Below are 19,431 nucleotides of genomic sequence, written 5' to 3'. Positions count from 1 at the left end.
CGCAGGCGCGCGGTGCATGCATAGTTTGTTAGAGGTGTGTTAAAGTGAAATTAAAACCGGGGTTTCTTTCAGACTTGTCTTTAAAATTGTACTGTCACTGTTCAGTCCAGGTCTGAGGGTGACAGGGTTAGGTATGCAATCAATGGCTTAACTGGACAACAATGAATGGCAACGTTTAAAATACGTCCTGGCCTGTCCTCAAGTTCTTGGACCAATGGCAAAACTTATTCAATGAGTACAAATAGCTAAACTGTAACACTAAACTTAATAATCAACAAAAAATGAATTATCCTCCTTCATGAACATCACACTGTTGAATGAGGCTTTGAGTAATATAAATCCTTTTGGCAGACAACAAACCTGATGCTTTGTGTGTGTGTGTGTGTGTGTGTGTGTGTGTGTGTGTGTGTTGAGACCAGGAACATTTACATTCATAAGGTCTTGATGTGAATATTTACACTTTACGATTGAAGGTGTACTTTAGCTAACAATACCTGAATGACAGAATATCCCTGTGACATCATAGGTTGTTTTAACCCCCCCCCCCCAAAAAAAAATAAAAAAATAAATAAATAAATAAATAATTAAAATAAAATAAAAAGAAAGAATGGAGCTCTGGAAATGTGTTTTTATTCCAGTTACTACTCACAGGTGTGCACTAAGTAACAAACATATATTACAAAAACATTTGAGATAAAAACAGGTCCTCTTATACTGTAAAAACAAAAAACTATATACTGTACACAGTTTAGATTACATGAACTTTAAAGATGTACTGGCAGGAAGGTGACTCGAACAGAGTAGCCATGACAGGCCTTTTGCATTTGTCTGAAAATTCATTACCACTGTGGAAACTGCTTTTTAAAATAAAAGTCATAGGTAAGCATGGAGCCGTGTGGTTCCCCATTTGACCTCACAATAGACCCATCACACCATCCAACCTCAACGCATGAATATGTACATACATATCTGCCTGAATACATTAATGAGACAGATACAGGAGTGGCTGACACACTCTTGCCAAGCCCCTCCAATCAGTTCAGTCTATCTGTAAGATAAATGTCTTATGTCTTCATCTCTTCATGAAATTGTCCAGGGAGGCTGGTGTCCTCTGAATGGAGTGGATATTCCTCTTCACTCTGTCCTCTAAGGAAGAGCTGGCAGCACTCTCCAGCTTCATGTTACTGCAAAAGGAAAAGGTAAGTGTTAATGGAGCTGAACATGAAGCATGCAAGAAAGGTTAAACATGAACAGACACCAGGAGGACATTATTTGTGCATTTAAAACAAAATAAGAGACACGTTGATCATTTCATCTCTTTGTCCGCGTTGCTCAGAAACTTACTGAATGAAGCCAGCGTGACGGTCGTGCTTGACATTTTGTTCCCGCTGCTTTTCCTGCTCATCTTGCCTCTTGTATCTCTTCACATTATTCTCCCTGTCCTCCTCCCTCTGCTTGGCCTCGTCCATCATCTCTCGCCTCTTGCGCTCCAGCTCTTCTGCAGAGAGCTTCCTACATTGGACAGAAACTAGAATTACCACCTCGCAGTTGTATGCCTCTGCCAAACAGTGAAGTTACAGTTTACGATATCTGCTAAGATGCTGCTCTATTGTATGGACCTATGATTGCTTTTGGAGGCAAGGGGAGACGCCTTCTCTGTCACATTGAACGCTGCAAAGGAGAATGCTGTGTTATGCAGATGCTTTAATTTCAGCTGTGGTTAGCACTGTCCAGACAACGACCTGGATGCAGGTACGCAGGTATACTGGTGGGAGAGGACAGTGATGGGGACCATTATGGATGAAGACTTATTGTCAAACCTACATATGCACCGCCAAACTGTGACTGGCATTATCCAGTTATTAGTGTTATTTCCACCCCTGTAATTGCTGTACGTGGATTGAAAACACGATTGCACGTGGTCACCATGCATCCCTGACCACTTCGAGAAGTGGCTTGGTCGATCGAATCACAAGCCGACCTCAATGCATCTTGGGTGCATTTATACCTGTACTTTCGTGCTATCCAACTACAATCCAATCACACAAAACGCATTGTTATGCAAGGTGTAAAGGGGGTCTATGATGTCACAGTGAAAGTTAACCTTTGACCTCTTGGATATAAAATGTCATCACTTCATCTTATCCTTTTCTCTTATCCTTCATTTTATCCTTTTAGACATTTGAGGGAAATTTTGTTAAAATTCTCATATGAATTCACAGTGACCTTTGACCACTAAAATCTAGTCAGTTCATCCTTGTGGACATGTGTGCCAAATTTGATACACAAATAGTTCAGCAACCCAACCCAAAACAACTGTATAAAGAATGACTAACAGAAGATTTACTGCAAAATATGTCAAAAGAGACTGAATGAATCTCAAATGAAGTAGTCTAAATTAGAACTCTGTTAGTATTTGGACTATAAACATCACTACAAATGCAGAATCTACACTTTCTGGAGCCGTGTGAACTCTTACTTGGACACATGGTGCCTCTGTCTGTGGAAGCGCTCTCTCTGTGGGCTGCCAGCTCGAGGTTCCACCTTCCTGTCGCCTCTGTGTGAGAGAGAAGAGTAGGAGTGGCTTTCCCTGTTGTTCCTGTGAGGCGATCGGGAACGGCTCCTCTCACGGTGCCCTGAGTGATTGGACAGAGCTGAGGACTGGTGTTGTCTGCCGGCAGGGAGCTGAGAGGGAAGACTTAACCGTGAGGACTTACGAGGGTTCAAGTCCAGTGAGAGATTAACAATTGAAACTGGAGAAGAAATCAGATGTACTGTATGTGTGGGCAAGGTAAGACTAGTATAATAAAATACCACGTTGCTGCATACTGACCAGTAGGCCGTAGCCTGGAACATGATGGGAACGAGACTTGGCGTCTGCTGAAGAGTCATTTCGTGAATGTGACCTAAAAATAGATCAAAGACGATAATTAAAACAGTTCACCTTATTGAACTAACTGACTGAATATCGTCTTTGTGCAGTAATAGTGTGAATCCCATTCTAGAATATAAGGTATTTGTGCATTATGTACTTTGCTGGTTGAGCATATATAAATCACATACAGCTCATTGTATACAGTATGTTCTTACATACCTGTGATTTTTATCGTCGTCTTCATTTGAGCTTGAACTTGAACTCCTTCTCTTGTGCTTCTTCTCCTTTCTTCTCTCTTTGTCTCCCTTCTTTTCCTTTTTATCCTTCTTCCTCTTCTTTTTCTTGTCTTTCTTGTCCAGATTCTGGCGCAGCTGTCAGAGAACCAACCGATGTTTCGCCATAAGTAAAAATAGCTGACAGTCCCCTCCTCCTGACATGGTACCACTTTGCTAACACAACTGCAGTTGTCCTGTATTAATAAGTCATCACTGAAAGATGCTAAGCAGGGCAATACGTATTTTTTTACAGTGATGTAATATAAATCAAAATCTTTAAAAAGGTTAAATGTCAAAACAACATTTTAACATTTTAACATCAAAACAGTTACACAGTAATTTTACCATTTCTTTAATTTTCTTCATCTTCACTGGATTAGTCAAGACTTCTCTCTTCTTTTCTTCCTCACGCTTCCTTCAGAAAACAAACAAAATACAGTTTAATGATTTGCAACTTTTCAGAACAAATTACAAGAGAGAGGGGGCTTCCTAACCTGATCTCAAACAGGGGGTCTTCCCGGATCTTTGCAGCCAGATCGAGGTTGGAGGCAGGTGTGGTGGGGTTGAAGATGGACCCAGGCAGGAGGCCAGTCTCCGCCGATGGGCCACTCTCGGGCTCCTCGTATTGGTCGGTGATCTGCTTGTCAATGGCACGTCCCAGAAGATACTCATCTCTGGACACCTGGCCAGCAGGGCCCTGGTACATCCAGTCCAGACGATCATCCTTCTTTCTGGCATCATAAAAAGAGATACAACATGACTTCTACAGTACTTTTCTGTCTTGATCCACAAAGCAACTTAGAGAAGATCAGAGAACTAACTTGATGGCACCGGCTTCCTCTGCAAATCTCGTAATTTCTTCTCGGGCTCGTTCCTCTTTCAGTTCTTTCTGGAGCTCCTCAATCTTCTTGCGTTCAGCCTCATGTTTCTGTTCAGCTTTCCAAACACGCTCAATGTTTTTCATAGTCTGGGGATGCCAGCTCTTTTTCAAGTTCTGGCAGACGACAAGGTTGAAGACATTTAGTAACTGTATCTGTGAAAACTACCAGGTACAAGTTTTAATGTACAGTTTTGACTTTAAAGGGTTTGACAGCGTTTCAATGTCAACCAAATTATTCACGTAGACAGAATGAGTGTCAGGACCTTCACAAGACACACAACTAAAAAATATCTACCAGAAATCCATAACATCTTCGGCTTTATTCGGCAAGGAAAATATTTATAAATGGCAACTAAGTTGACCATCGCATCCTCAATCAGTTAAGCTAACGCAAACTAACGTGAACTCTGAACGTATACGTTAGGGTTACGAGCCGTTAACCTTAGCCATTGAAACAGCAATGAAAATGTAAGACTAGGACCAAAGTAAAAGTGAGTATTGCTGAACTGAATTGTGGCTCGAAACAAATGGCAGAAGTTATTAACTCATGTTTTAAATGGTGCATAGACACCATTAAGCGAAAGGACATCTTCAAATACCTATATTCTGAATGGACTTTGGTCCCAATGGTTTTTATCATTCGAGAAAGACCCCATTGTGGTGTAGCTCAGACTTACCAAATCACCGCCCCCCATCTTGAAAAATTCGTCGTTTCACTTCAACACAAATTGAAATAGCCAAATATGCCCTTAAAGCTATAAAAGGTGGGACCTCAAAAGTTGCTAGAAAGCTAGCTAGAAAATGGAGCCACCAACACAGACCACCAAGGCTTATGTGCGATATAGCTTACGCATTTCCTGTTTTGTATAATTCACTTCCGGTTCCAGCTCATGGTGCCTTCAGGTACCCGTATTAAAGTCAATAACAATATCAGTCAACGATGTGACTTGACATGACTCTCAACTGGTTTTGGTCGCAGTTAGTAAAAATGAACGTTGTGTCAATGAACGTTTTTGGTGGTTGTAAATTAGCTGCACAACCGGTATCCCAAAACGAAACATCAACAGTATCCTGACCCTTAAGTAAAAGACTTAAAAGCAATGTGTCCAAACCTTTTTGGCTCGTCATCTGTAAAAACATAACAATTTAACACAAAATGGCCTTAATGTGGACGAGTAAAGTTCTTTGTAGTTCCATAAGAGTTTCAGGATTTCTAGCTTCTCATGCTCTTTCTTCCTGATGTAGCTTTGGATTGCTACATCAATCACTATTGCTGTCTGCTTTTCCATATTGACCACCACAATGTCTGGTGGGTTCACCAGCAAAGTTGCTTGTCAGTCTGGAAAGTAAGTCCCATCAAATCTTCACTCTGCCATTCTCAACCACCTTTGGAAAGTGTCTCCCATTAGGTCTTGGGGACTTACAGTCTGTAATCAGAGCAGATGTTCTCATAATATCCTATCCACTTTCATTGCACACCTTCCCAGCTAGCAACTTAAAACCTGTTAATAAATGCTGGACTGTGCCAGAGGTGTCTTTGCATAGCCTGCGTCTTGGGTCTGGTCTGGTGTGATAGAACTTGATTTACTTGAAAACTTAAAAAAAAAATACTTGGCAGGCAATTGGATAAACCATCAGTCTATCACAAGCTAACTTCATCCAATCGAATCAACAAACCATACGATATGTGACATCTGTGGCCTTTTACCACCTTGTTATTGCAGTTGGGTATCTGATGACTCACAGGGCAGACAGTATCTGATGATGGTTTGGATCTTATTTTTCCCACTGAGCTGGCTCCTCAAAACTTGCTCCAGTCTTTGGAGGCATTTGGCTATAGCGGACCTCCTTGCAATGGACAGTGGTTTCCATTTAACTGTGGAAAACTCAGGTACTTGTCTCTGTTCTGTATGTGTGTTATGCCACACTCATGTGGATTCAGACAGACAATAGACAGACAACACTGCCTGGACTGATGGAATGGCAGGACATCAAAACAGCCTATTGTTTACAAAGAATGGATAAAATATATTAGATACATTTATTTAGTGTCTAATATTTTCCATAATGCATGTATGTAATGTCAAGTGCATGTAGCAATAAATGTAGCTTTCTCTCAATATTATATTGTAAACATAGAATTTATGTTAAGACGTAAGGTCTTTTCATTTCCAAGGAGAACTACACTCAGTCTATCCCCTGTTCATGTTTGTCTGAAAAAGAGATGACAACAATAAAAAAAGACAAAAGCCTACAAAATCTTGAGCTCCTTGTTCAGATTGCCCATGTTTTCTCCTCGTGTGATGGGGCTAAACATCGTGGAGGATGGCAAAAAGTCAAAATATTTTTTACTTTGGGTGATAATTTCTATCGTCACTGTCGCCAGTGTTCTCTGCTGCCCTCATTTTAGTGTACCAAATGATATTCAGTTTGCATTCAGGTTGCTGATGGTATCTTCTGAACATGCATTCATATCCATTCTTTGTGATGACCTGACTGAGGCGGTTCAGGCCTTTTCAGAACAACACATGGGACATTCCTCAAGTTGGCCTCTAGTGTTGTTTTCCACTCCTGAAATGAGTCTTGGGTGACTGCACTATTAACCATGAATGGTAGGTGATGCTTTGACCCTGTATTGTTGTTCCTGATTCCCTTGAGAGTTGTACTGATTCATATGATTCCGAACCTTCACTCAGCTTAGCTGTGATGATGTCTGACAGGGTCTTCCATGACACCATCTTCCATGTCGTGCAGAGGCAGGCTGCAGGCCTGTTGTTTCAAGGTGTTGTAACCTTGTGAGGACACAATCAGTATTGTTCTCCCTGTTGTTTACAAAGAATGCAATAAACATATTAAAGAAATGTATTTTAAGTCTATAATATTATGTAATGTATCTTTGTGTGTGTATTAATGACATATACATAATACATATATATGAATTAACTTTAATTATGTTGTGACCCTACGATTTATCTTGCAATCTAGTCCCTGTTCTGTCTGTTGGGAGTTTAACTTTACTACATTAAGAACACTGCTAAGTCTAATCATGAGCGCAAATTTAAGAATGATATCCAATTTTGCAATATCTCATATGTGATATAAGAATTTAAAGGCTTTAAACACATCCAGTTAACCTCAAGTATGACTACTACTGCTACTACTTAAAAAAAGAAAAAAGAAAAAGAATACTTGTAATAATAATAATAATAACTGTCTGTATTTGCATGAAAACAAAACTCCAAAGAGTAATTCATAATAAGCACACCTGTCTTTTGTAAATAAACATTCAACATGGGCACAGAATATAGTTTTTTTTATTTAATAAAGGACAATAATAGATTAAATACAAGTTATTACACTATGATACTTAACTTATTAAAAGTTTTAGATCCTATTTCATTACAGTCAACTAAAACATTTACTACAGCAACCAATTTTAAAAAAAAGCTGTCCATCCTGTTCTACTGACCAACATAAGAGACTATCTATAATAACATCAACAAAAAATAACAATAATAGTCAATACACAATAATTGACTAATGTTTAAGTAATGTCTTCCATTTCTTATCTTCTATACATAAATACAGCAATCATGAGCCTCCAATAATGCAAGCTCCCTATATATAGAGATCTCAGTCTAATGTCTGTGATGGCTTACATACATCCTACTAGTGTTTTAAACTGTAAAGATGCTCACACTGCCTGCTACAGAACTATTGATCACATAATATTGATTATGAAAGTTAACTACTCAGAACAAGTAACAATTTCTGATGCGCATGGTGTTCAACTGCATTTTATTTCATTTACTAGATTGTTAACAGTGTTTCTCTGCATGCTAATTCAGAGTCAAATCCTTTCTCTTGTTTAACAATTTGCCAGTGTCAGTGAATATGGAAAAAGCACAGGCACACCAACAGCTGTTAATAAAATGTGTTGAGAGATGAGCAATTCCCACATTCTTTGTTGGTGATTTTGACTAAAGCTTGATCCGACACGCAAATGGTAATCAAGCTGATGATATTTGGAGGAACTGTATAAACCCACTTAATGAGGTACACCTGGATAACATTTGTACGACAACCTTCTGCTTCCGCCGTCGCCTGAACCTTTTGAAGGCATGAATTCAAGTTAAGTTCTTTCAAGATTTTGTGTTGCATGATTCTAATATGTAAAGCAGTATTCTTTTCTAGCAGAACAAGTTGCAAATACAACATTTACATGTCAGCAACATTATGTGTAACTGTTAGCAAACAGTCTCCTAATTAGTTGTGTTTCTGGCCCCTCGACAAAGTAATATTCACTCTCCTTTTAGCTTGCTTTGGTCTTCACCAATTCCCTAAATATCAGGCTCTTCAGCTGCTGAAGGCTCCTCCACGTTCACTAGACAGTAGCCTAGCTATTTTTTCTTTTTGACATTTGGTGCCGAGTAATCAGCTAACAGAGGCTTTATCAGAACATTTTTGCTGAAAACAGTAGTCTGCTGCTTGGCATGAGACTGAGCAAAAACAGTTGTGGGCCAGAAATCCAAAATAATGAGCTCAAATCATCGACTGTATAATAAATAGTGAACGAAGCCACCATGACGTCACCTGTTGGTTTGTGGACTACTGTGTCGAAGGCCAGATTTTGGCATTATGGCCTACGCCATCCTGGTTTTTGGAGCCACAAGTGACCATATTTGGACATGTGGGTGGAGGATACACATTACTACGCCTCTATGTTATCTAGATTGGATCTGACTGAGAACCCAAGTACACGCTGCGGAAGCGACTTGTGAATCTGACTTCTTCTTGCAACTAGTGGCGTACCCCTGCTGGTCATGAGAATGAATGCAGGTTTAAGGCACTTGGGGACTGGCTTCACTTTACAAACTCGCAAGCTGTGGGCAGCTGCTGAGTTGAGTGATTATTCGGTGTTTCATCACTGTGATCAAGTAATTTGAGCCATTGTTAATATGAATATATTAATTACTGCAGCTTTAAATCTTGGGACCACAGAGGCCACTGCAGTAAACTGCCTTTCTGGAAGTTTCATTCAGTACCAGCAGCTTGTCATGTTGACATGGTGTGTCTGTGGAGGTTATTGCCAAATATGACCACTATCATTATCATTTTGTACCAGAAACTAGGATTTATTTGACCCGGCAGCATTTCCTCTCCATGTCCAGCTTTGGTGATCATGGTGCTCAGCTTCATCTTGGTCTTACCTCAGAAGAATGGAGGGTGTCACTGTCCTCAGCAGCTCTGACCACTTTTCATTTTTTAGATTTAATTAATCGAGATGTGTGAGTTTATCTTTTTCACATCATTGTCACGCTTAACGGTTGTTTGCATCGTTTCTTTTCATCTGGTAACATGAAGTGTTTTGCCATCAAAATGATGGTGGCGACAAAAACACACTATTTAGTAAATAGTAGCCTTTGAAGTGCATGGAACTTTATACTTCTATTATATAATATTATATTATACTATAAAATATTATATTATGAAATATTATATTATTGTGTTGCACTACATCATTGCAGCATGCTGCCATGACAATGCATTAATGGCTGCTGGACTTTCATTTTGTTAATGTACCACTTTAATTACTTACACACCAACATACACACAAAACCAGTTTTGTGGCATGAACTGGCAACCATCCAAATGGCCACTGACATAAATGAATAAGCAAATGCTGCATTATATTCCAGTGTCTTATCACAACTACCGCAGTCTGAAACAAAAACAAAATATCACTGTTTCCTTTTTCCGTTCATGCTGCCTTTGAAATTGTTTAATTAAACTGTGTTGGAGTCAAACAAGTCCCCAACTCCTCCAGTAACAGATCTGATTAATTTCATTGTAAACAAGTTAACAAGCCACCTTCAGTTGATCTCATCCCAGTCTCTACACTACTGGTAGTAGTGGCTATAGCAGCAATGGAAGTTCAGCAACAAGCTGCAGCTTCAGCTTGGTTGCCTCCTTAGCCACCTTTCACTTTTAGTAAACAGGGAGAGTTCTAGTCACAGCACAGGATTGTTTTTCTCTGCGTGCATTTAGATCACTGAGTTATCCCTGTTAATAAATTCACAGGACCACAGACGAACACTTTCTGTTCCATCCAACTTTGATCAGTACAAGTTTGTCCGAATTCTTTCTCTTCTCTATTCTATCGTAAATCTATGACACCTCTGTGGCAGAGACGGGACCAAAAGGTAAACCTTTAACTGCAGAAGATTCTTCTGAAAGTGGTGAAATTACCCGGACTGCCCTGTCACGCTGGAGACTGAGGGGTCTGTCTCACATTTCAGCTTCAGCGGAGGCTCTGTGGTGTCAGACACGGACACATTTGAGGATGACTGAGGAGGCGTAGGTGCATCAAAGCCCTTATCCATCCTCCCGTCTCCATTCACCCTCTCCTCCCCATGTCCCGGCGGTGACTCGTGTGTGCGCATGTGCTTGGCCAGGTGGTCATTGCGCATAAACACCCTAGGACATAATGCGCAGCTGAACTTCTTAGCGCCAGTGTGTGTCTGTAGGTGGCGCTGCAGTTCATCAGAGCGTGTGAATCTCTTGCCACAGAAGAGCCAGTTGCAGACAAATGGCCGGTCCCCGCTGTGCCATCGTAGGTGAGCCTTCAGATGGGAGGTCTTGGCGTAGGCTTTGCCACAGCCAGGGATGTGGCAGTTGTGCATGTGCTTCCTTCTGGTGTCGTCAGTGCTCTGGCCCAGCTGTTCAGCATGGACGCAGTTCGGGCAGCGACACACAGCCTGGCCGGCACCTCTAGAAGAGGAGCGGCGCTGGGGCTTAGGGCGGGCTGAGACAACGTTCTCCTGTGGCTCCTCCAAGGAGAACGGTTCTTGCTGCAGCATCTCAGGGGCCAGCGGCTCCATCTTGAAGCCATCCTGGGGGAAGAGGTGGGACGAGTGCGAGGCAGGAGCATGTTGGGCTGGAGGCAGGGTGCACAGCTGTGGGTCAGAACCGTAAGGGCCTAAAGAGGACTGCAACCCCATGGAGCTTCCTGGACTCACTGAAGGCAAGCCGACACCTTGCCCCGTCTGCAGGTCAATCCAGCTCCCGGGTTGGACATCCCTGTGGAGGTCCCACCAGGAGGGGATGTTCATGTCTTCTGAGCTGCCACTAGGTGGTGCTGTCCGTAACCAAGGCTCGTAAGGGTGGGCCATGTGAGCAGCTGGTGCAGGTGCAAGACTGTTGATGAAAGTGTTGTTCACTATCTTTTGGGTAACGCTGAGGATATTACCACATGATGGGATGGCGATGCATGGATAAAACCTGCAGACAAAAAGAACAGACAAACTATTATCTCTGGTGTCAACTCAGTCTTCCTCACTCAGCTGCATTTTGTCAATGACTTCATTAAACCACATGCAGTGACTTTGACAAGTCCTGAGGTCATTCTTTCCAGGCTTTGAAATTACTCAGCTTCTGCTGATTTAACATTTCTGAGCATCAGAAGTGCAGACACTCAGGCCTAAATCCTCCTGTCTACAACATTTAAATAACCAACCCCAAGCACACCTCCTTCATCGCCATGGATACTGCAGTTCTCACGCTGCGTGGCCGTGGAGACAGAAGAGAGGGGGAGACAGACGTGTCCAGGCAGAAGCCTGCCACATGCATCCGCTGCCAGGTACTTCCCATGGAGGACAGTCAAAGACAAGCGCAAAGAAAACAACATCATCGGCCCTGTGCAGAGGCAGCGGCGGGGGGAGGGACGAGAGTGAAGGGGAGTGTTGACAGGAGAGCAGTTTGGTAAAGGAAGAAGTTCCAGGGAGGTATGGCTGCAGGCCAAAGTCTATTTGTGCGTCTCTGAGGTTTGTCGAGATGAAACCTGGCAGACAGGAGAACCTGTTTTTTATAAATCACACATGATTTACAACAACAGCCCTCCAGGCAAGTTACAAAAGGAGCCCCGTAAAACACCCCGCCTTTTACACACTGGCGGCAGAAAGCATCAACAGTTGCAGACTGATGGCATTCAGGAGCCCGAGAATGGGAGTCCAACAATAACATAAGAACAATTACTTTATGTTTGTAATTACAAGCACACGCTCTCAAACAGCATTCTGTCCCCTACTCACTCCACGTACGTACACTCGTGCACACCTCAAAAAGTGTCAGTCAGCGGTGGGAGGGGCTCTGATTTCTGAAGGTGACATGAAGCTTGTTAAAGTTGGACAAGAGTGTGTTGAAATTTATGACAAGAAGCTAGCAGGCTGCAAGATTTGTGCTTGGCTCCGAACATGTCCTAGCCCCAAACAATCTTGTTGACTTCCACCACACCCCCATCCTGGAACATCTACAATTATCTTTACAGCAGGAAACAGTAAAGTAGTCTGGAGCTTTAGAGGTTAGTATCTTAGTACTGAGATCACTCATTGTGATACCGTATCTCACATAGCAAAATGCACAAGGCTGCCCAGAAGCAAGAGGTCAAGCACCAGTGGAAGACATACATGTCTGATATGCAGATTCATTAGAGGCAGGTGGAGCAAGCATGCGGTTCAGCCCATGAGTCGTGTCACTCTGACTGACAATGGATCTCAATTTGTTGAGTCAATACGGCCAAACCAAAAGAATTACACTTCTCAAAAGTTCAGTCAAACCCTCGCAGAGATGCTTTCTAGTTGCAATGAAATCGTAAAGCAATTAGTTTGGAATTCCCTAATGAAAGGTCCTGTCTGAAAGGTCAAGCTGATTTATGTCATTTTGGCCTGGAGCCAGAGCTGCTCTGTAATTTTTTGGGAATGTTACGCAGACGCACGGCTGAATGGTCCCCCCCAACCCCGCTCTTGCTGACATGACCGTAAACAAATGACAGCAGCATCCTCCTCCGTTCCTCAAAGTGCTGGGAGCGTGAAGAGCTCCTGAAGGAAACAGCTGGCATGAGGTGGGCCCCGAGGGGGACAGCAGCCTGGAAGGAGGAGGATGGTACAGAGCAATGACAGAGCTCTGGTCATAAAACCTGCCCGACCAAGACCCAGCACAGCCTCCAGTTTACAAGTCTGCCATTGGGCAGAGGCACAGAGAGGGAGCGAACTTCTCTCTGTGCTTTTTAAAACGAAAACACTGCAACATGAGTGCAGTGTTGAATCGTTAGGCCTTCCTACGTTTTCAGACTGCTAACCTGCTAATGTGCTAGTTGACGTGCCTTTTAAAGTCCATTTTCCAGAGTAATTTATTTCCCATTCTATCTCATCCCAGACCAAGAATAACACGGTTAAAACATTGACGCTGACTGTCAGTGGACACTCCAAACAAACCAGTTTGGGTCATCCATAAGGTGTTTGATTTAACGTACTGAATCCACATCGATTCAGTAGGGGTCAGGTCAGTCATCAGAGGAGCGTACCACGACGAGCTTCAAACACTTTTTATTACGATCAAGATTTTCTGACCTTTGCTTAGTGCCCATGTGTCTGCACAAAGCTGAAACAAACACAGAACTTTAAACAAATACGGACAACTGATGCAAGGACCAAAGTCTGACCACAAACCTGTAAAAAATCTGGTGGGTGCAACAATAAGGAGGAATGAAACTGACTGTTTAAGAATTTATAAAATGCTATAATTGACAGTAATCATCAAACCAGATTTGAATTTGTGCATCTAAGTGAATGTTAGTTAGTGACATACAGAGTTGCAGATGGAAGACTAATCCCCGTTAAACACTTTGTCTGTGCTTTAATTGCATGATTAAGTGCAGTGATAGCTTAGATACAGATGACAGCTTGACATCCTCAGTGATTTAGGACCATTGCTGTGACACTGATTCATACGCAGTTGCGTAAAATGCACGTCCTGCTGCATATATTACCACAATATCTACACCTGTTCTTGTGCCTGTAGTTTTAACAGCACATTTTAACAGCAATTTTTCTTCTAAGCGGACGTCGTGCGCCCAGAAAGCTCTTTCATCAAACATTTGATTTACAGAGTTTTAAGGGCCACTGTTACCAGCCACTGCACAGAAGTCTGAGCATATTCTCTGGTACGTTTTCTCTTAAAAAACCACACAAGTGTCAAAAACAGACTGCAGCCTTTTTCCACACATGCTGTTCTTCAACAGGAATTTCTTTCAACACAATTTCATGTGCTGGTTGTTTCAGCATTTGTGTTTTAATGGACAAAGAGATTAAATGTCAAGCATACAGACGGGATGATATTTAAAATGTGATGTACAAAATGTGACAGCTGTTCTCCTGGTTTGCTTAAAAATGATATTTGATTTACTCTAACAATTTTCAAGATACATATATAAATATATACAGTGGTGGAAAATCATTAAGAGCATTTACTCAAATACTTTAAGTTAAATGACTTAAGTAAAACATTTTTTTTTTACTTGAGTATTTCCATTTTAACACTACTTTATACAATATATATAGTTCCTTTTAGTGCTATTCAACAGGACTTTTCTGATTAAAATTTTACATACAAAATATATGATCAGTTCATAATTGATGCATTGCTTTAGATTAAACTACCCAGCAGTATAGAAAGTAGTAAAAATGAGCTTCACTTCAAGCAATTTCAATATTGAAGAAAAACTTATTATTATGTTAAAACATCAATAATAATGATCCAGTAACACTCACAGGGGCCATTCTACGTATTGGTACTTTTATTTCTGAGACTTTAATTGCTCATACTTATTCTTTTACTTCACTGTACGTCTAATGCACGACTTGTATTTCACTCTGTGGTATCGCTACTTTTCCTAAAGTAAATGATGAATATGTCTTCAACCACTGCATATATCTAAGACTTGTGTTTGAGATAAGTTAAGTTTGGCTTTTTTGAATAAAACTAATAATATGTAAACAGAATTAATACAAACTTCAGTCAGACTGTCCAGACTGATGTGCAGACGCATTCATTTAATGGATATTATTGAATCTCATCGTGTGCACTTCCACTTTAGTAACGGCTTTCCATGAATAATTCATCTCTGACTCTCAGTTCAAGATATTCTGCCTCTCTTGTATTTAGTGTAGATCACATATTTTGTCTCTTACTGTATATTTTATGAAATCTCTCATTATTCTCCAGTTTTACTCAGTTTCACAGGGTTCCTGTGGATTGTTCCCACAGGGAACATGAACTTTGAATAACCTCAATATTTTTTTAGCAGGAAGAAAAGAGGAGCAATAACATCTTTAGACCCGGATTTAAAATAAACAGCAGAAATGAGCGGCGGAAAATTTTCTCAGCAGCATTAATTCACAGATTTGATTCCTCTTTCATCACAATGACACAGGTGTGATTCCCCATCATTTGCTTGTGAAACATTATTTAAACTAAGACTTTAAGTTAGAAAATCTGCATCATCATTTTTATGTGAGTACATGACACACCAGGCTACATCCCATTGAAACTGACCCTACACACCTACAGACACTTAAATATCCACACTTTGATGTTATTTAACTTGAAAACCTGGACTTCATATTCTTATCATGCTATACATTTTCATGTTTGATCCAGGCAGCTAATATTGAACATCCTAAACTACATTCTCCAAAACGCAGGACAAGAATTCAAAGTGAACCTGTTAAAAATCAGTTCAGGTTGGATTGCAGCTCTTATGGGCTCTTTAGTGGGAGACTGAAGCATTTTTTATTTGGGTCTCAAGCCTCAAGTCAAAGGAGTTTCAGTACGTATGTTGTACTTTCTGTTTTTAATGTGAAATTCTATTTGATTTTCTAAAGTTTGGACTCTCAGCTCCATGTAGGTAACTTGAAAGCCACAGGACGTGCCTTCAGTGTAATGAGCGGTTGCTGTAGCATAGATAGTCTTAGTAATGATAATGAAGATCAGATCACTGATACCCCAGATCATACAGACAGATACGTAAAGGCTTACATTAGATCGCAGTGATAGCGAATTCCTGATTTACCTGTTGCGCTGCTGCTGCTGTTATTTTCTTTATGGGATAAAAGCACCTCGGTTGGAGAAACTCTGTCTCGGCTCAGCTCTGCTGCTTCTTCCCTTCGTCGACAAGAGTGCACAGAAAAAAAATATCCTCATCATATTTCATCTGATTTTCTCCATCGCAGACGCTCCAGGTGAGGAAGTGTCGGCGTTTTGGCGCACAGGTAAGCAGCATTCTCAGGAGTGCCAAACTTTATGATAGGCTGTGCGTCTTGAGTGGCTGCAGGCTCCGCCCTGTGCTGATGCGGAGGGAGGCAGAGGTGCCAAAAGCACAGTTGTTTTCCAGAGTGTGCTCTGGGGTGTCCTATCAACCAAGGGTCCACTTTTCTACTTATCATCACTACTTCTTTCCAGATTTCAGCATGCTCTCTCTCACAGTGCAGATATGTGTCACTCTGCATTCAGTCTTCTGTAGAAAGTCTAATATCAGCAATCAGTGGTGGAAACATTAATACTATAACACTCAAACAGTGCACTCAGGTACGCTACAGTTTTCAGGTACCTTACTTTAAACTCTGCTACATCTCGGGAAATAAGATTTTACAGATAAAACAATCATCAGCTCATAACATATTCAGCCATGCATTGTTAGAGGTTAAATAAACCAGCAGTTAATGAAGCAGTTAAAATTAGCTCCACCTCAACAAACTGCAACATGAATCCTCCACTTCAACCTGAACACATGCATAATGAGGACAGGGGTCATTCTACATAATGATGAGTGCTTTGACTCCTGATACTGTCAGTACATATAGCGGAGAATACTTTTAGACTTTTGGTCGATTACCTGTAATGGAATATTTTTGTAGTGTGGTATTGCTACCAATAGTTGAGTAAACGATCTGATCCTTCACCACGGTGCATCAGATAGTGGGGTCTTTAAACTGAAGCGTGTCTGAGAGCATGACATGTAAGAGCTGAAGTACTGCTGCTCTGTGTCAGATGGAAAGTTGACCTCTGAGGAGCTCTCGATTGTTTTAGGATGTACGGCTGGATTAAAAACCATAAAGATTTAGTTGAGGTACATGAAAATAGTTATAGCAGTTTTTAGCATTGAAGTTTGACCTTTGAAACAGCAGACATCAAGTCCACTTATTAACTTAAATTTGTCCACTGCTTTTGTTTTTTCTTATTCATAGTTGACTAGAGGAGATGACATTTGATCTATGAAATGAACACTCATAATATTAACTATTATAATTACTTTTTAACTATCCATTTACTTCATTTTTTAACTTAACACAGCACTTTTCTTTCAAAACTACTTTCTACCACTACTTTAAAACTAATAAACATAAATATGACACATTTATCACGTCATTGTGATGCCTTATGTCATACTTTGTCACGGTTATGGTGATGTACCAAAATCAAGATGAACTTTTTTACACTGTGCAGGGTTGGTCCAGTAACCTGGTCAGTGCAGTGACTGCAGCCTGTGAATCAGATAGTTGAGACCTGGAAATCCTTTGATTGCGGACACTCCTGAGAGGCGGTTTGGCCCGGGCCAAAACACAGGCACAATGCACAAATCTGGAGCTCTTACTTTGCAGTACACAGACACCAGATTTGCTTGTCAAAGGATCTGAACCACTCAGAGAAACAGTTTCTCACATTAGTACAAACTGTGCTCAATGTCACAATTGACCTGCTACAAAAGGCTTATGGTACTTGCCAAATGTTGAATTTCTCTCAGCTTCTGAGAGTCGTACTAGTTGAATGGCCTGCAGTGGCTTTGAATGTGCTTTACACATTTAAGAGTTTTTAACATCATCTTCCTTTGAGGCCTTTTTCTTTTATTTTGTCTCCTCACTGAGTTAATTCCTTTCCTGTCACAGCATGTCGGTGGAGCAGCTTCAAATCAACTGACAAACACAGACCACAGACAAGCCGGCGGGAGATGACTTCCTACCCCCTCTGCTCCTCTTTCTCTGAAGCAGCACTTTACAAATGCTGAGTTAGAACTGATTACACGACGGTCACCTAATGGAACCGCGGGGCGATCGGCAAATGTTGGCAAAGTCTTGATGGAGCACGCGCCTTGATAGACTCATACACACCTTCCAGCCATGGAAAGTGATCACGCTGACGAGGGAACGTCGTTTCCACACGCACAATATTTGACCTGCGACGGAACCAAACCTCTGCTTAGATTTTAGCATGTGAAAGAGCCTCCTGAATTAACTGCACGGTTATTCATACATAAAAGACTTAGACATAGTTTGACAATTTTGCTGGAGACACATAGAAAAGGTAGTCAAAACTAAAATTACTACAATATTTCAGCATCTCATAAGTTTCACTATAATGCACTTGTACACGTAGAGAGGATCAGGCCACTGAATCGAAGACCACACACCACGTCTAAATGTTGTTTACTGACGTCTTTAAATAGTCAAGCATATTTCCTCATGAATACAATGCAGCACAATCAGAAAGAGACTGCTTAATAACATTTAATTACAGTGCAATTTCAAGTAGGGGTTTACAAATTCTCCTAATGATTTAAATGTGTTTAGATAACTTGTTTGACAGTTTTTATGTCTGTTACTGCTTACATATTTTTTTGTATAAGAATTTATGCTGTGTGTACATGAAACTTTGCGGTTCTTTAAACACTCTTACAACGAGGCTTTTCCTGAAGTACTGACTTTTACACTTGTCATCAATCCAGCAGAATCCCTGTGAATTTCAATGCAGTGAAGTCAATCTGTTTATATGACTGCAGCACCTTTGACCTTTGTGTGTTAGCGCTGTTCAGACCAAACCCATCTACCTGTGCAAGTTACTACTCCCTAATCGCACTAGAAAGCACACGATGTGTCAAAGTCAACAGTGTACTGCTTTGGCACTCAGTTTAAAGTTATAAATGCTCGAACCAGTATTATACTATGAGGAATTAATGCAGGGCGTGTGTTTACACATGCCAGTCAAACAGAAATTTTGGAAATGATACAGCTGATTCAACTTGAAAAACTTCCTGAACAAACAGATATTATATTAAATTCTATTATATATGAATAATTTGCCAAATATTTTTTTTTCCTTTTTGCATTTTTGTCAGCAGCTTCTGCTTGAGCCACTTGTCCAATATAAACTTCTTTATTTAAATTCATTTTAATTGTGGGCTGCAGTGTGGGAGAACAGTGTCTATCAATGTCTATGGTGAAAAGCTCGACTTATCTGGAAAAAATATTTAATGACAACCGAAGCAACAACTGAGCAAATCCCATCGGCAAACAAAAACAATGAGATGCAGATGAAAAAGCAAGCAAGTGGACTTTAAAATTGAGCAGATTTTTTTTTCTTTTGCTCAGCCAGTGACCAGTTAGCTCAGCGTGAAGACTGGGAAGAAAGGTGGAAAAATCTGTAAACATGTTACATCTCATTTGTTTAATCTGTATTAAAAAAAGAAAGTCTAAAAACTATTTTTGACAGGAGTTAGTAGGCAGTCACTG

General features: G+C 40.8%; 2 protein-coding genes across 3 annotated transcripts in view; both read right to left on the bottom strand.

The window, feature by feature from the left end:
• Positions 1–609: 609 nt before the first annotated feature.
• cwc25 (CWC25 spliceosome associated protein homolog) overlaps positions 610–19,431 on the bottom strand; it is a 109,176-nt gene continuing 90,354 nt past the window's right edge. Inside the window, exons 2-10 of one of the 2 annotated variants that reach the window (XM_070977206.1) lie at positions 4,708–4,824; positions 3,972–4,144; positions 3,645–3,881; positions 3,496–3,565; positions 3,095–3,246; positions 2,834–2,906; positions 2,480–2,685; positions 1,345–1,512; positions 610–1,184 (exon numbers count right to left, since the gene is read on the bottom strand). In XM_070977206.1, the coding sequence (XP_070833307.1) occupies positions 1,073–1,184; positions 1,345–1,512; positions 2,480–2,685; positions 2,834–2,906; positions 3,095–3,246; positions 3,496–3,565; positions 3,645–3,881; positions 3,972–4,144; positions 4,708–4,725 (1,209 nt within the window). In that variant the 5' untranslated portion in view covers positions 4,726–4,824 and the 3' untranslated portion in view covers positions 610–1,072. Of the gene's footprint in view, positions 1,185–1,344; positions 1,513–2,479; positions 2,686–2,833; positions 2,907–3,094; positions 3,247–3,495; positions 3,566–3,644; positions 3,882–3,971; positions 4,145–4,707; positions 4,869–19,431 lie in introns of those variants that run through there. The other variant, XM_070977200.1, reaches the window with a different exon arrangement.
• On the bottom strand, positions 9,597–11,283 carry sp6 (Sp6 transcription factor). The gene has a single exon (XM_070986235.1). It carries the CDS (start codon positions 11,200–11,202, stop codon positions 10,276–10,278), a length of 927 nt encoding a protein of 308 aa, XP_070842336.1. The 5' UTR covers positions 11,203–11,283; the 3' UTR covers positions 9,597–10,275.

This window comes from Chaetodon trifascialis, chromosome 2, assembly GCF_039877785.1.
Source record: "Chaetodon trifascialis isolate fChaTrf1 chromosome 2, fChaTrf1.hap1, whole genome shotgun sequence".
Classification (NCBI taxonomy): Eukaryota; Metazoa; Chordata; class Actinopteri; order Chaetodontiformes; family Chaetodontidae; genus Chaetodon; species Chaetodon trifascialis.
Note: the sequence above shows the minus strand (reverse complement) of the source record. Positions and strands in the feature narration are given on the sequence as shown.

Coding starts and splice junctions, on each gene's coding strand:
- sp6 (XM_070986235.1), bottom strand. CDS start 11,202: ATGGCCCACCCTTACGAGCCTTGGTTACGGACAGCACCACCTAGTGGC.